The following is an 18813-nucleotide window of genomic DNA, read 5'->3' as shown; positions in this document are numbered from 1 at the left end:
GTGGCGCATTGGTGATGTAAGGAATTGTTAATATTTCTTACAACGCCATTGTCTATGGGCAGTGGTGATCCCTTACCATCAGGTGGCTCATTTGCACGTCCGCCTACCGATATCATAAAAAAAGTCATAGATCAGTCATTTTGTACGTAATATATACAAATTATGCACGACCTTTCTCGTTTATCCTTATTTCTATTAGTGAAAACCGCATTGAAATCCGTTGAGAGGTTTAGAAGGAGTTAGCGGAGATACAGAGAGAAACAAAAGGCGACTTTATTTACTACTAATAGATTTATACTATTTATAGATTTTAAATTGTCTATAGCATCCATATATGTTAAATTTAGATTAAACAAACCTATTTCATACAGTTTGACATATTGTTTTAAGTTTGTAAGGATACTAGTTCTTAATTTTTAATGTAACACTAGCTTTTAATCAATTACGAAATTATAATTTTTTTAATCGACGTACTATCTAACTAGGGTCGTAACGTTTGAGTTCATTAATACTTTGTAATGTAAGAATTTTTTTTATTTAAAATATTGTCAAATAAAATATTTATCGATGAATTTTGATAATTAGATAATTTTGTATATGCTGACAGTAAGAACTGAGATGTATGAGATATTTTTTTAGTTTTGCGAATTAAGTATGTTATTCCCGTTGTCAAATAAAATAGTTTTCGAGTCTTTTAACAATTTAATAATAGAAAGAATAAATTAGTATTTCGTGAGTCATTTATATATATTTTTATTAATTGACATAAAGTCCTCAATACATATTTTGTAATAAAACAAAAAATACATTTTAAAATACAATATCGCTTGTCTTTATCAATGACACAAGATCTAGACATACTTATTATTATTGCTTATTACATAATTAAATATTTAGTGAATGGGCTTTTGTAAGTATGTATAAAAGTAGGGAGAAATTGTGTATAATAGTGTGAGCAGCATTTAAGCAGTGAAATTCTAAAGCAATATTTTTAGAATATATTAAAATATACCCCAAAACATTCAATTCAGTGTAAATTTATGTCAAATCTGTGTAGTATATTAATTTAGAACAATATCTGTCCACAACGATATCGACTACTTTCGTAGAATTATTAATAAACAATGTATCAACATGAGAGGCAAAATATAAACGAGTGACATCAAGTTTTCGACATTCACACATCTGTCCTGGGGCAGGGTTTTCGATTTCATATTAAAATCCCGTGGATTATTTTATATTTACCGTGTTATTATTAATTTTAATGCTCATGTTATATAAATAAAATAAATGTTAAGAATTATATTATTCTGTACATGATTGTTAAGGTGAAAAAATATCTTACCATTAGCAAAGCATTCCTTGATTGCTATGCAGGATAAATTTTAATTGTATATTATTATTGCTTTAAAACATTTATTTGTTATTTTGTTCCGTGTTTTTGCTAGTTTAAGATTTTTATATTTAATTTCAAAGTTTATTTTAATGTAGTTTGAGTCACATCTGCATTAGTTCATTTGTTTTTTAAATATGCGAAGTTTGTTTCAAATTCAAGTGTATATGATTATTGAAAACAGTAATTACTAAGTTTGTTGTCGATTCTTCTCAGTACAATATTTAGATTTCACTGGAAAAATTGCAAGTTATTATATAAAAACTTTGTTATTTCATCGAAACCACCATTGCAGTGTTTGTATCAACATTAAAGCAACTCTATTTCTATTATTAAATATGATTTGGCAATCCATAATGGTATACCTTATATGACCGCATAATCACATAGAATATATTTACTGAATGATAAATTTAATTTACGTCTAGGTACTACCGGCGACATAAATAAAAATTTATTTATCGTGTAAAAATTAATTTGTTATACAAAATTTCATTGATAAACTTGAAAGAGACTATTCGTACATAATGTAAATGCATTTTTGTTTTTTTAAATCGTTAAACTGTGTCAAATAATTATGAAGGCCAAAACATTTAAACAAAATCTTAATTATGTTCCTGCAATTTTCGGTGACGTAGCTTGTATCTTATGAAATATACAGTACAGTATACAGTAGGTAGGCAATTTAGACCTGAAGTCTAGATTGCCCAACATACCTAAATAAAGTACTTAACAAGGCCTTCGAAAATCTAGGTAAGTACGGTTAGGTAGTCCCAAGGTAATTATTTTTTCATTTATAAAATCTACTTTGAACACCAACGTAACTTATCAATTGTTAAACTGTTTAATACACTTCAGATTTAGGTAGATATTTTCTACTTGGTAGGTATTTTTTAAAACTTTTTTCCTTGAACAAATTGAGGGTTATTTTCTTTATAAACAAATAAATATATACCTTCTTTATAATGATAACGAATATAAATATTCTCATTTTAAAATTTGAAGTATGTTTGTGTTGTAAGTTTTTAACTGTTAGTATAAAGTACAAAACGAGAAAGGCGCTTCGAACTTGACTGTTTTTAAAAGTGCAACGACACGAATGTTGTGTTGCCGAAGAATCTAGGTCAGAAGGTTTTGTAGGCAGTCTTCTATTCTAGTACATTAAGCGTATTCGATATTTAAATTTTCTATTTATATCTAATAAAAGCGAAAACATGGACTGTTCCGAATATTAGTAACACGAATTCGTGCTTAAGTACTATTTATAAAATATCCTAACAATTGTTTTTACTTTATATTTCGTGTTAGTTATTGTACTATTTAATATATAATATATATGTTAGATATATAATATATATGTTTTTCTTGTTATATATGTATTTGTAACGTTGGCATTTCATTTTGAGTGATTGCGTATTCTCCGAACATAGCAATTAGTAAATAAAGATAATGTATTCGATTATATACAAAATGTATTTCTGAGCTCTTATGAGTTTTTTATCAATAAAGTCGAATATTTATATGTCTCTGTTGATCGTCCACACTTGGTCTGCTCAGATACCAAGATAGCATTGCAGAGCGGTTGCATTAATTGTTTATTGAATACGCTAACATTTCAACATATTTCGGTCATTGTGAGTCTAGACTATCTAAAGATGCAGTGCTTCGATTGAGTTTGCGTCGTGCGAGTTTTGAGTCTTTCGATTTGTCGGGCAAAATAATTATTTGATAGTATATTTTAATTAAGGATTTAACTATTAATTTATAAAAAAAACAACACACACAGTTACACACAGTAATAAAATGTTTATAATCTGCCAAAAAATATATAAGTTTATATACATTATGCAAGAACACTCTCATTTTGTCAGCAGAGACTTGGGTATCACGATGTAACTCTGATGCTGAATGGTACATCTATTTGTGACATATATCGGTTACATACATTCGGTATTGTTTCTGCTTTTGTTTTTAATCTTTAGATTTTACACATAATTTTACTTAAAAAATACTGATATTAGATTTTTTTTTGTTATATAAAAATTTTATAGCATTTTTTGTATAAACTATTTACTTTTAGTATGTTGAGATATTTTGTATCTGATTTACGAATTATCAGTTTCTCATGCTTAATATACCAAAGTATAAATATATTTCTATTTAATACCTCTCAGTGTCAGTAAAAACTGATCTATACTAATATTATAAACGCGAAAGTAACTCGGTCTCGGCGAAACAGCTGGACAGAATTTGATGAAATTTCCTTTAAAGCAAACTTGAACTCCAAGGCTATTTTTATGCTTAACGCTTGAAGACTAACTCCTTAATCTTGGAGCTGCGGGCGACAACTAATAAGTAAACTTTACGATCATGTAACAAAAACATGAATCTTTAGATTTTGAAGATTACAAACATCTAAAACAGTTTTACAATAACATTTGTTGTTGAGGAGTACAACGAAATCTGAAACATACATTTTATAACAGTCTAGCAGCCTCGAGCTTCGACCTGGCACGGGTACAATTAGGGTTTTATTTTATTATACATACAATTACATTAATACAAACAGGGTCGCGCCAAGCGATCTCCCCGGTCATACCTAGTTAGCTTAGCACCTTTGCAATTCGAATTGCGAATATATTTTCCTTTTTTTGACAGTCTCTCTCTTGATGGTCTAGTGGCTGTATATAAGGCCGTAGATCCTAAAGTCGTTTACCAGATCAGTCTGAGGAAAACTCATTAACGTATTTTACGTTAACGGGTTTTTCTATCGAAATAATCTCAGTAGCAAACCAGAGTCTAAAAATTAGACACAGGAGTGCATGCATACACTTAGTATGCATGCACTCCTGTGTCTCGAAAAGCACGTAAGGCTGATGGTTCTGCACTCTTTCGAGTTCTGATTATGTGAATAAGAGAACAGTGCGTGCACCTGTTTTTGCACAGACACAGGTGCACTATAATACGTGCTGCGTTGGCTAGTCTCCTTGATATTGTCCGCAATGGCCAAAATCGGTCAGAATGACGTTATCACATTTTGTTGTACACTGCAAGACTTTTATACTATAAAATACAATGGTCTTTCCACATATTTCCCAAAATATTGACCTACATTAAATCTCATTAATAATAACGTAGACGAGGAACGAGCGTACGTAGTACTAATAGTAGAAGTAATTAGATTAACTGCTGGTAAATGCTAAGCTAAGGCCTCCCCTCCATTTAAGCATAAGGTTTGGAGTTAATTCCACGCTGCTCTAACGCGGAAATGTAAATGTACTATCAAATATAATTCTCATATCAGAGAAACTAAATTAGCACGTTAAGAAAAATATATTCGAACAGTATCATCGAAGCCAGCGCGTTTTCGAAGGTCTGACGCCTTAAGTTTGTTTAATGGGCATTAAATCTCAGGGACCGTTAATGGCAGACTATTGTTTTGTTATGTTATGAATAAAATTCGAGCAGAGTACGTCGAGTATATTTAGAAATACTAAAAGCCGAGGTAAAATTCGAAGAAAATATTTTACAAATGTGTAAACCATCTAATGCTGTTATTATATTAACATTTATTGGTGTCGTGACAGGGGAACGAAGCACTTATTTTATCCTTAACATAAACTCAGGAACGATTCGGATTTTAACAGATTTAATTTTCGATATTTTATAATTATTAAATAGGTAATTTTAATTTAACTAAAATTGTAAAAAGTATACTTTTAATTAATTTATTATAAACTGATGGTTTATATGGTGATATAAACCATAAACAAAGACATAATTTTTGATTAAAAAAAAAAGATGTTAAGCTAACAATAAAAAGTGCAACAAGTCGGCTAAACAGAGGCAAAAATTTATTGAAAATAAGGACCTTTAGTGTTGGCTGTAGCATGTAGTCATGTATCATGTTGAGCACGCGATGGCGTGTTTTAAAAAGGGCGCATTACAATTACAAACGGAATGACCCTTTATTCCAAAGTTACACGCGAATGTTGCTCTATATAAAGATGACGTAAATGCAGTTTCATTTAAGGGATGTGAGTAAATGCAGTTTCCTTTAACACTCACTTGATGTACAAATAAACGTCCAGGAACCGTTCTAATAATGCGTAGGCAATAAATTATATATTTAGGGGAGAAATATTATGCTTTTCTCATTTGTTTCAGCTTATATATACCGTGAAATATTTCGAGCAATAAATTGTATACTTTGTTACTTATGTTTAATATATTACAAGTGAAAGGTCTCGAATAAAAAAGATAAATGCCGTTAGAGCAAGAAATTGGAAAAGTAAGAAACGAAATAATAAAACGGCACGATAATATTAAGATACAAGTCCGAGGCTTTTCTTGCTGTAAAATAAATATATGGGACTGTTAGCGAAATAGGTAAACAAAGTCCTACAATCTCTTTAAATGTTTGAAGAGATTTTCTCGTAAATCGAATAACAATCTCCACATAGCTTCAAGTATCCAACATTGATATATTATGTGAATCCGATGTACATAAATATTGAACGGAATTATATTTTATGTATAATTATATGATAGAGGATTTAGTAATGTATAAATATATATAGATTAAGCAAATTATTCTATAATTACTTATAAGCAGTAAGATCGAGATTCCGATATGAATGTTAGCAAAAATTTATTAATCCTCCCGTCGCAAGTAGAGAATTAAAAAATAACCTATAAACCTCTACTAATTTTAATTCATTTGTTTCGGTATAATCAAACTTTACCTGTTGTATAATTTGAATATTTATTCAAACAGACAAGAATAAGGGAAAAAGTATTTAAATAAAGTAAAATAAAATTACAATGACAAAGATGGATCGTGGAAGTGAAGCGTTGTGCATCTGAGTTGGTACCACACTGTTGTTCTACCCAGATCAGATTGAAATTTGAGTAAACCAGTGTACACATACATGAGATCTTAGAAAATATAGTTGTATTTTATAAAATGTTTTAAAAAAAGAATAGATCTTTTATTTAAAATCAATTAAATATGATATACCATATGTATTTATCCATTGCTTCGAACAGTAGACATTGATGTAGGGTAACTCCAAGTCATGGCTTATAGCGCTCAACAAATAAGCCTCCATTAGACCCAGACATACGAAAGTAATGAATGTGACTTCTTTGTTATTCTTGACGAATACGAATATCTAGAAAATTAAATATATTTTCCGTTCAGCTTAAAAGTAAGATGCACTTAGTACTTAATGTATGGATATTATATGTATATTATTTTTAAAATATGTAACTAATCACAGACATTATACCCTGTACAAGATAGCTCGTTCTTTTTGACAGATGTAAATTTTTCTGATCGACATAACTTTGCAATGACGAACATATTATTTACTTTATTTAATGATTTTAAAAATTGTAAAAATACTTTAAAAAAATCGTATGATACAAAAGTCTCTAAAGATTCGAGCTCTATCCGAAAATTTTAAGACTTTTTATTGCTTCAAAGTAAAATTTAAATAGAAACACTGAAAATAATAGACGCTTGTACAATGTTACATCGGTCGGACGCTAGGGACATGAATAACAGGCAGTAACTGTTACAAATATCGATAACAAAAAATCATTATTAAAGATCATTGTTAAGTTATTGTTACGAACGGGGTTGCTTTTGGTTGTAGTTTTTTTGGCTAGTGTTTGGGTCTCTTTAGCTGGTATAACTCTTTTTAGAAAAATAAGGAAAAAAATAATAATTCAAATTTTAATTACGCATTCCATCGTTCCATCGATTGTTATATAAGTTATATTTTCTGTTTCCCATCACTAGCCCGTCTGTCAAAAAGATCAAGCTAACTTGAACAGGGTATACATTAGACTCGTTGTCAGATAAGATAAAATTACAAGACGTATAAATTGTATGGATTCATATCAAAATTACTTATTTTCTCGCTTTGATGTAACAAAGTTGAATGTAATTTTTTTTAGAATACAATAATATTTTATCAATCGCCACACTTTCTTGTAAAACGTCAATTCCGTGAAGATAACAACGTATTAAATTTCTTATGAATATGTTCTTAACATCTTGTAATATTTATTTTTTTCATTTGAATGACAGTTGAAATAGAAAAATTTTATTGTTATAGTATGACGGAAAAAACGTCTAATTAAAATTGTATAATTAGGTGAACTTAATATTATGTTGCGTATGTTGTATTCACTTGTATGTGGAATAGCATTTAATTATGTACTTTTAGTATGTATTATTTGTATCTTTTTAAATAATATTTTTAATATAAAGTCATATACATATACAATTAACATTGAATACCTGTCTATAAGTAAGACGAAGAACGAAGTATTTGATGAATGAAAAAAAAATACTTTTATGGGATGGTAATGATTCTTTTCATTCGCTCAAATTATATCTTGCTTGGTAATGATCAAAACATGAGAACGTGCTACAGAGTTCATATTCAAAATATGGTAATGTTAATATTACTTTACTTTTCTTTTTGGTGAACCTTGTGCGAGTCTGTAAGATGTTTACCACTCATTACGTCATATTCTACCACCAAACAACAATACTTAGTATTTTTGATCTCCGGTTTGAAGGTTTAATAAGCTAAAGTAACTACGGGCACAAAATGCATAATAACTTAGTTCCCTAGGTTATAAATTTGTTAGTATCAATGGCAATGTAGTGGTGACCACTTAAAATAAGGTGGTCGATTTGCGAGTCTGTTCTAAATAAAAATACAAGTCTAGAATTGTTTTAAAAATCCTGTCAGGCACCCAACCACTAATAATATTATTTAAAAAAACACAAGATGTATTGTCAGAATAATGTATTAAAAATATTATTATTAAAAGCAAAAGCCTTTGACTCGATAATAAGCACTAAGTTATAAATATAAACGCTCAGCGAAGTGGTACGGATTTATGTTCATGAAAGTAGCGTATATAGCGTATATATACTAGCTGAACCTGCGGCTTTATCCGAACGAAATTCATAAAACTTTACCTATAGCACACCATTAGCCCCCACTTTACCCCCTAGAGGGGTGAATGAAAAAAAACCATGTCCTTCAACAGGACTCAAAGTATCATGCCAATTTTCATCTAAATCAGTTAGGGATTTAAGCGTAAAGAGCTATTACATATATTTATATACAACAATGGCATGTGTATCACTTCTAATACACTAAAAGTAATTACTGTCATATTCAAAACGAATACGTGTTCTCGTAAGGTTTTTCTATTACAATAATCACATTTTCGTTTTTGTGTTTAATTGCGGCTGAAGGAAAAGCGCGGATCGTTAATTTTGTCATTGACTACGTCGCACATAATTTTGCCACTTCATCTTCTCAAATGTTCTCATTTTCATAGATTACAAAACCTTTAGAATTTCACAGGGTGTAGTGATGTATATTTTCTATAATTATACATTAATAATTTCTCATACAAATCCGCGAATAAAATAAATGAGCGGTTCGAGTTTGCGTTGTCGTTTTGAAAAGGTCATAATTAAATCATAACAAGTGTTTTATTTTTCATATGACATTTAATTACGAATCTCTTTTACTTTTTTTGTATTGCCTTCCAACGTCGGCATGATCCGTGGCTGTTTGGACTCTCGCTGGACGCTGTATGCCCGACGGGCCAGCTATGTAATCGCTTTGCGCTGTATTTTCATTTTCTTTTTGACGCTGTCGTAGTTCTCGTAGTTTTTCGACCTTAGACTTTTTAATTTTTGGTATTATTTTCGACACGAGCATTCTCCTGATATGTTTTATCTATAATTCTGAGGAGACTGACCAGTCATATGAGATGACATCTAGTTTTTTTTTTTGTATTTTCGTTATAATATTGATCTTTACTCTCTTCTGGCAAATAATTTTGATATTTCGCTTTGGGTTTTGGGTTCAATTAGGGTATTTGCGAGCTCTTTACCATACTAACATATACATACTTGGTACTTGAATCAACATCCTCGCTAAACATATACCCACCATAAACTAATTTAAAACTTTACGCAATGCAAATTCAAAACAATCACAAACATGTACTGTGTCTTAGTCCGAGGGTGTCACAGGTAGAACAAATGCTGCACTACAAACTCATACAGACATGATCTACTCGTTGGGGACTCAACCGTCGTTAACTTTATTAGACTTGTAGTTATTAGCAATTCAAATCTGACGGTATTTTGTAACGTAAGAAAGATCGATTGGCTATCACGTTTCTTAGCAAGCGATAATAAGTTTTTATATCGATTGATTCTTACATGAGCCTCAAGGTTTAAATCGAGAATTAAGGCGATAACCCGTAAAGTATGTTCTTCACGGCTGGGCCATGGTCTACTCTCCTCTTGAGGATAATGTTTATGGAAGTTTTATTTCAAAATAAGCCTTCCATGCGACTCATGGTTAGATATGTGGCAAATTTGCATCCAGTTCCCAGGCAGGTCTCCTCGCGATTGGTCCCTTGATCATCAATACGTCAAGATGAATAATAAATGAAAATTCAGTGGTGCTTACCCATCTGAGGACCTTGGCCCGTCTGAAGCTCTTTTAGAAAACGTATATCAAATATAATTATAATATCTCTGACAAAAGATAATGCACAAGAATTATAATAAATATTCTTATGAACTCCATATTTCAAAGGAATATTGTATCCACTTGATATTCGACGTTGACCTGATAGAATAACAAATTAGTATATCATTGAATTTATCCATTATTATAATTTTATGTTAAAAATTGATTTTTAATATTCTTGTTTTTTTTTTAATTGGAATGAATATGTGGTTTTTAAGATTCTTCATTTAGGAAACTGTTATTTGTCTAAGATTTAGAAGACAAAACTAAGCAGAACAAATTCACCTTTTGTACATTTAAACGGTGTACGTGTTACGTAAAAAGTATCTTAACCAATTGTGAAGTGATTTTAAGGACTCTTTTTGATCGAGTAGGATACATATAATCGCAAAGTTTTCACATACTGAGTTTCTTTGGAGTTCTTTTCGACGGAATGTACATATTGAACCGTAATCTTCAATTTAATCCTCGAACATGAAGAATTAAATTCTTCTTAGAGGATACTTGAATAAATAATATTTTGATAATGATTCTTTCAAAGTTTCCTTAACTATGGCCAACCTATAAATATAATTTAATTAAACTGACGCTGCATTATATTCTAAGGCAGATCATATTATCGATATATTTGAAGTAAATTAAGCTTGGACGTTAATATTGTAAGAATTTAATCGTGTTTTTATCGTTTGTTGCAGATTTTGCGAATGTTCCATGAATTAACAACAGTGAGATCTTGAGGTGAGTTAGGTCTGTTCTACCATCGTGAACCATGTAATATGTAAATAATTATTCATGTTTTATTTATATATATAATATTATATCATATTTTGTTTGCCTAACGAATACATTTTATTATTTCAAATCTGTGGTACGAAGAAAAAAAATTATCTTGGTCAACAAAATGAAAATAATTATAGGCCAACCACAGCATCCAGTTTATCGTTTTTTTTTTTTTTTTAATTAATAGTTCTGTTACGTATTTAAATGTCTTGTTCTATAGTTAGACTACACTATACCATCTAGATTGCCCTTTATTTATAGCTGTAACAAATAAATAAATATTTGTGATGTGTAATTTTGTGTGTAGATAATATTACTTTGACTTAATTTTGGATCAAGGTTTGTAGAAGCGTGGATTAATAATTTTATTTTATGGCATTGTAGGTGAACGATCAAATGGTCTATTGGTAAGTGGTCTCTAATGCAATAGACATTGGTTTCGTGTAAAATTTTAACAATATCTTAGCTAACCAATGTCCCTTGGTCTCTTGTGTCTGTAGTCACACTTATTAGCTTATTCACTCTTCAAACGTAACATTACTAAGTATTTCTGTTTGGCCGTAGAATATATGATGAGTGGTACCCCGGCGGGCTTGCATAAAGCCTTGTCATTAAATAAATTCGACAAAGATGTCATGTCAATTAAAGATCAAAGACATTTATTAATTTTAACTCCTACTGATTTGGAATCGGCTATGGATACTGTTAACATATATTTTATATAGGGAAATTATTATATTTTATATAGGAAATTATCATTATCATTGATTTTAAATTGTATTTCTTTTAACTTGCTCAAAGTATGATTGCATATATAAAACAATTTTAATCTTTTTTATATCGACAAATTCGTATATAAATCAGTTACTTTTATATTTATCCAATTCGAGAATATTCAGCGGCATTGTTTGCTTGAAATTCATTTTTAAATTGTTTTCAGAAGAAATAAGTGGGTTACGAATAAATAATTTCGTAACAGAAACATTAAATATATAACTTACCGTTTAATATAACATTCGGTTAAATTTGACAAAGTGACAATGGTTTAAAAATAAGTAAATATGTTATATAGTTATTGCATATACGGATGTACATAGTACTGTACAGCAACAAGCTGGCCAACTTAATAAAATAAATCAAGTCTTCTGATTCATAGGGTACGAAGTGAGTTTTTATATAATGATATATCTTTTGTGACACGGAAAGTAAGCGGTTAACACTAATTTAATATAGAGCCATTGTTCTAGATTGTATAACACTTTAAATTTCTATAAAATAAAATACATGTCAAATGAGATTTAATAATAATTATCTATAGAGTAATGTAATAATATGATTTGTTCTGTAACCAGTTAAACCAATTAATTACAACCAAAAATTTAAATAATGGTGCCAAGTAATATTAGTTGAAAAATTATCAAGCTAAATTATCAGAATACGTTTCATCGCATAATTTAAAATAATTATAGAACTTTGTTTGCAGGATCGTGGTCGTATAGGGAATGACGCTCGGCAGTGAAGACGGCAGGTGTGGCGCAGGCTGAACAGGCGCGTGGAATGTGGGTGCTGCTGATGCTTGCGTTGGCGGTAGCCGTCTCCGCCGAATGTCCTCGGCATTGCGAATGCAAGTGGCGGAGCGGGAAAGAGTCCGCTCTGTGTGCTCGCGCTGGACTCAACGCTGTCCCACCGCGTCTAGATTTAACCACACAGTTACTGGACCTTACAGAAAATCGAATAACAAGTTTACGTGACGATGCTTTTTCATCGGCAGGTTTACTTAATCTTCAGCGTCTGTATTTATCTGCATGCAACTTGAAAGTAATACGACAAAACGCATTTCGCGCTCTTGTAAATCTGGTTGAGCTTGACCTCTCTCGAAACCGCCTTGAGTCTGTGCCATCGCATGCTTTTGAATCAATACCTGAACTACGAGAACTTCGATTGGGTGGTAACCCGATTACTAAAATAAAGAGTGAGGCTTTCTCATCCTTGCCTCATTTAGTGAGATTAACTCTTAGTTCTTGTAAAATATCAGAAATAGATCCAAGTGGATTCAAAGGCTTGGAAGGTTCTCTAGAGTACTTGGAACTCAGTAAAAATAAACTTCATGTACTGCATGTTGCAGTTTTAGCACCTCTGAGATCCTTAAAGGGGTTAGAACTTGCAAGTAATCCGTGGGATTGTAATTGCGATCTTAGACCAATGAGAGACTGGATGATAAGAAAAAACGTCCCCTCAACTGTTGTACCCGACTGCGCTCTACCGGCACGATTAATGTTACAATCATGGGATCGTCTTGACTTGGAGGATTTTGCGTGTCTTCCTGAAGTATCAGTGAGCTCAAACAATTTTAAAGGAGTAGAAGGGGAAGAGGTTACTTTGGTATGTAAAGTAGATGGCGTGCCAGCACCTAGAGTAAGATGGGTGCGTGCCGGACGTCTTCTCGCAAATACCACTTTATCATCCAATTTTAATTCAGGCAGAACATTTACATTACGCAGTGAGGGACAAACAAGTAATTTGACCATTCGTTCAGCAGACTTACAAGATTCTGGTTTTTATACATGCAATGCAGAAAATAGAGCTGGGAAAGCAGAAGTAGTTTTAAATTTAATAATAGAAAAGAAACCTCAAAATAAAGGTTTTGGTGGAAAGGCACTCATGGCAGGAATGGCAGTGTCTGCGGTAATAGTGTTAAGTTCGTGTTTAATAGTATTATGTGCGTATGAAACTCGTAAAAAGAGACAAATAAATAGGTGGAATGAACAAATAGTTACATCCAACCATAATGATAATAGTTACGAAAAAATAGAAGCAAATTCAAAAACAAATGAAGATGTTTCTAGAGTTGTCACATCTGATATTAATCGAAAACGAGGCGACTATAGAAACGTACCTTCACATGACCCCGAAGACGAATATGAAGTTTATGGCCGTAATGAAATAAAAGATCGAAGGGAGTCTACACCACCCGACGGAGCACGTTGGCGACGAGCGGACATAGAGCCGTCGTCTACCAGTGCTGGGGAAATAGTACGAGACTTGCACATACCACGACTGAGTGAATATAATATAAGGTATTCGTTAGTTGCTTTACATACTATTTTTAAAAAATTTCATAGATGATAAGTTTTGAGAACTAACTACATAAAATAAATATAAACGTATATACATATATAAACTGAATGTGACTAAGCAATAAGTTTGTTATAGTACCTTATGTGCAAATATTTTCTTTTCCTACTAAAAAATATCTCTTATTTGGATTAACTGTAACCGTAGAATTATTACTATTATTTTTTCAATGTTTTTATAATCGATGAGCATACAAGTAAAAAATTGTTGTCAAAATATCAATTTAAAATAAATTATTTCATAATATGTATTTTGTTACAGAACTGATGCAACGTCTGAATCAATGCAGAGTTCCAAATCAGCGGGGATTTTAAGCGGCCACGTTGAGATTTTATCAGAAAATAATCGGTTTAATAATAATCCTCGATCATGTCCGCGCCCTCGTTTAAGCGACCGCCTTGATAATGATCAATCTGGTAGTGATAGTGAAAAGAATTATCCTGATCTGATAGAAATGAGTGCTTTAGGTTCATCGTCATATTTTCGAAGTGATATTAAACACGATCCGTATTATTTTTATACAATACCCCGAAGAAAAGATGGCGATAGTCGTAGTCCGCTCCTAAATAGTCGCAGAAATAGTTCCGGAGGAGATTCGATAACATTTATCGAAAGAAGCTATGAAAAAAGCAGACAAGGTTCGAGTGGACGTCGGTCAAATAGTTTTTTAGATCTTTCCACGGGCGGTGTCCGTATGCGTCGAAACCCCAGCTTACCAGCTTCACCATCCAGGGAGCAATTGTCTGTTCCGTCCGCTACACCACTCTTGGATTTGTCAGGTCTTCGGGATTACTCGCGTACGGGCCAGCCCTTTGAAGATTTTGACTTTCGAGCTTCACAGCTGGAAAAGTTTTTAGAAGAATATAGAACTTTAAGGGAACAACTTTCGAGAATGAAAGAAACTAGAGAAAATTTGCAAAGAACTAGGGCTGTTGAAAATGAGGAGTTGAGATCAATTCTTAAAGGAAAACCCAGTATAGCTGTTACAGAAACTTCGTCCTCAGTGGCATTAGCAGATGCCGCTTCTCCGCTGGCTCTAAGTCCACCGGAATATAAGCCTCAAGGGACGAGACCTGAATGGCTAACACAACTACTATATCGTAATTAAATCTCCTTTGTAAATATTTATATTTGAACTGATGTTTATAATAAGCAATTAAATTGTTTGTAAGGAAAGTGATAAATAGTATCATTCTTTTAAAGTTAAAATAAATTTGGACTCCAAAAGCCTGTTGATTATTTACATACAATTATAAAATTAATAATTAAGAAAGAGTTGTAAATATATTAAAAAGCCGCATTTTATCGTAATTGTTATTTATAAAATATGTCATGACCGACTCAAGTTCAGATTAAGTATGGAAAAAATACCTCGAAAGACCAATATTAAGATACTTATGATACGTAGTCGCAAAATGATCGTATCGATAGTTATGATGAAAGGAATAATTTGTTAATTAAAAATAACATTATTTTTCAATATTGTGTAACGCGAAAATCAAAGGAAGCTTTAATGATGAAGCGTCGTAAATTTCCTCAACCCAATTAGTGTATCGTAGCTCGAATGCTATACAGCCGGACAATTCTCGAAATCGAAAATAACGATCTCTCAAACTTTTTATTAAAATCAAACAGAAACTTGTTACTCAAGAAATAGTGTCGAAGCCATTTCTATTTTAAAATATGAAAATATATTTTTATTTACAATTGCTTTATTTATTATGAAATTATGTTAGTTCGTGTTACAGTTTTCAGATAATTCTAAAAATATGAAATTTTCACAATATGCCTTTAAAAACAATTCACGGTAGTAACTTTTTTCAAGGAATTACTCCTATTTTCCGATTCAGCGAAGCTTGTAGCTTATGCTGGTACTGTTAACGACAATCTATTTGGTCAGGATCAAACTTGCGACTTTCAAATCGCTGAACGACTCATACACTGTTGAGATATCGACGCTTCAATCATTGAATTAAATTACACAAAAGTCGTACGTTTTAGTACTTATAATTCTTTGTCCTTTTTTGGGGTCGGCGTATTGTGTAAGCTGCATGAAAAAAAAGGGAAATGGGCAGACTGCTACAGCCGGCGGCCTTCATGACGTCAACTTTCCTGGGAACGCATTTGCTGGTGAGTGGGGTTTCAGCTACCATGCGGGTAGTTGAGACGTATTAGATTGACCCGTATAACAAATTAAAATTTCCTTAATCAGCTCTGACGTCACATACGGTTCACATAGGGTCTGCTACTAATCTACTATCTGCCGGTCTAATACGGCAGTTAACATTTGTACTATACGTTAAAAAAATCGTTTATGTAATAATTTATGATATGAAATAATATAAAATATATTAACTGCATAAATGATTAAAGTGGTTACAAATTCAATAATTCGAAACTTTGATGACTTAACTTATTTTACTAAAACACAGCGTTAAAACGGCGCTAAAAATGGAGGTTAAATTGTCGATCCAATAGACAAAGCGGGAGTTCGCAATTACAGCTGTCCGAACGAATTGTGTGTTCGACAATAAAAGCGATACTTTTATTGAGGCTGTAAATTTCGAAGCCGTTGTCGACTCAATATCGATGTCGTATCGTATCCGTTTCTTTATAAGTTTGCTTGATGTATATATCAGCTATAATGTTACGTATTATTTACGTGCCAAGTTTGTAGTCTGAATAATCGAAAAACTTTTCTAATTATTATTTTACATTATAGGTATTGATTACTAAGTGCTTGTTTTCAATGGATGGATTTTATAAGTATTTCGCAATAGTAGTTTAATTGATCTGTGTGGTTCAGATGTTAGAAGACTTGAATCCCAACTCAATGTTGCCGGTTTAAACTCGAACAAGCATCACTACGTTTACTAATAGTGAAGATAAATACAGCGCTCTACTATCTTATGTGCTAAACGATATTACAACACTACTGACTTCTTAGTTGAGTGCACACCATGGGAATGAGATGATCGAGGTTGTTTCAAATGACGAAAATATATTTATTGCGATTGAATCAAAGCAATAATTCCAATTTAAAAAATCCCGATGAGTTTCTTTCGCCGTTTCTTTTCAGGCCCTGGGTATTAATTTCCGAACCGGTGGTAGATTTTTGACAAATAATAAGCAAGTGTAGTACTTCTATATTGAATAAACTTTGACTATGTGCCACCAATCTGCATTAGAGCAGTATGGTGGAATAAGTTTCAAATTTTCTCCTCAAGAAGAGAAGAAGCCTTTCCACAGACGTGAGATATTTATAAGATGTTAGATAAAGTGCCTTATGTATTTATTTTTGAAGTCAGTTAGTAATAATATAATGATTATTTCTCCTATCTTATTAATAAACTATCATAACATTATTGTCTGTAAGGTTTGATGCACCTATCAATTATTCAACCAGAAGTTAATGTACTCATTGTGTTCCGGTTTAAAGGGTAAGTGTTCCAGTGTACAAGAGTTATACGTGTGACGTCTTAAGTCCCATGGTTGGTATGGTGTTGTTCAGAGTGACTTATATTAACTATACTAGTTAATATGTGAAAACTTATCATCAGATCATCTGTCTTCGGTCCAAAATCAAAGTTTAGCTTGCTATTTGATTAGAAACAAATAATTTAATATTATATCTATAACGCATTTAAAAATATTGACGTCAGCTATGACTATTAGAAAGCCTCTTTAGCAAAGTCAAATCGTAGTTGGTGATAATGATGGTTAATCATGATATGAATAGACACCCTATTCTCAACGAAGAATAGACCAATTGTGATAAATTAAAAACGAAATAAACGAGCAGGATAAGGTCCAATTTTTTTTTATTTTGTATTTTACGTTTATTAGTAATCTTAGTTTCAAACATAGTATATGAATTGTAAGCAAGTCCAGGTCGGTAGCATATACTCATAATAAATAATATGTGCGTGAGCTGGTGTACCAGTAATAGAGAAGGGAGGAGATATATAGTATAATTTATATAATATAACTTCCAATATCAAATTCGTTAATTTAAACTGATTCTACTTTCATGGTGATAATATTTTTTTTGTAGTTTTAGAAAAAATGGCTCTGACAGCTACAACGAGAGTTTCTATGGGTGACTCGTTTTTAACCAATTAATTATCCGAAGGAATAAAGGTATATTCTGATGACTATATTTGTTTTGTTTTATTAAAAATAATGAAATTTTGGTATTTGACTTCGGCCATTCGAAAATATTCAATTTTTGATTGGACGAAGTTAAGGAAAAATAATTTTATTTCAGAGTACATTACGTAACGAAGTTTTCTCTAGCTTGTAGGAGTATCATGTCTTATAGTTTTTTAGCTTTGCGTTAATAGTCAGGACGGGGATCATCACGGGGAGTGGCCTATACATATTAAAATATATGCGAACTGATAATTTCGCAAATGGCTCTGCTATAATTACAATAGATTCAACATTTAAACTGTTCAATCCTTAATAACAAAATTTAATTTAAAATAACATATATTCAGTAAACGACATAGACTAATAAGTTTTAATAGAACCAACGTATCAGAAAATTGTCGCTTTAATGTCGATTGCAACAAAGCTTAAAAAATCACAGGCCATGTCAACAAAAACACTCAATTCAAAAAAGGTGACACACAATCACTCACAATATTTTAATTTTAAGCATTTATGTTATGAAAGAATATTTTTTAATTCTAGCAGAGTCGATTCAAGGTTTTTTTTTTTAAATTATTAATCAAGGTAACTTCTACTAATGATCTAATTAAAATTATGATTCAATCGAGTTGGTATCAAAAGAATTTAAATTGAATCAAAGTTTATCTTTTTACGTATAATGAATTAACAAAAGTACTTAAGCGGCAAAATTAAAATAAATAGCAGTTGAAAAATGTTTACCACTGCCACGTGAAAACATATTTTAAA

The 18813-nt window shown here is 31.5% G+C and overlaps 1 protein-coding gene across 1 annotated transcript in view; it reads left to right on the top strand.

Moving 5' to 3' along the window:
- Positions 1–15029, top strand: part of LOC125066357 — a 54959-nt gene extending 39930 nt beyond the window's left edge. The window contains exons 2-4 of the mRNA XM_047674414.1: positions 10674–10716; positions 12242–13835; positions 14155–15029. Of these exons, the coding sequence (XP_047530370.1) occupies positions 12316–13835; positions 14155–15001 (2367 nt within the window). The 5' untranslated portion in view covers positions 10674–10716; positions 12242–12315 and the 3' untranslated portion in view covers positions 15002–15029. The remainder of the gene's footprint in view (positions 1–10673; positions 10717–12241; positions 13836–14154) is intronic.
- The last annotated feature ends 3784 nt before the right edge of the window (positions 15030–18813 follow it).

The sequence above is a fragment of the Vanessa atalanta genome, chromosome 9 (assembly GCF_905147765.1).
Source record: "Vanessa atalanta chromosome 9, ilVanAtal1.2, whole genome shotgun sequence".
Classification (NCBI taxonomy): Eukaryota; Metazoa; Arthropoda; class Insecta; order Lepidoptera; family Nymphalidae; genus Vanessa; species Vanessa atalanta.
Note: the sequence above shows the minus strand (reverse complement) of the source record. Positions and strands in the feature narration are given on the sequence as shown.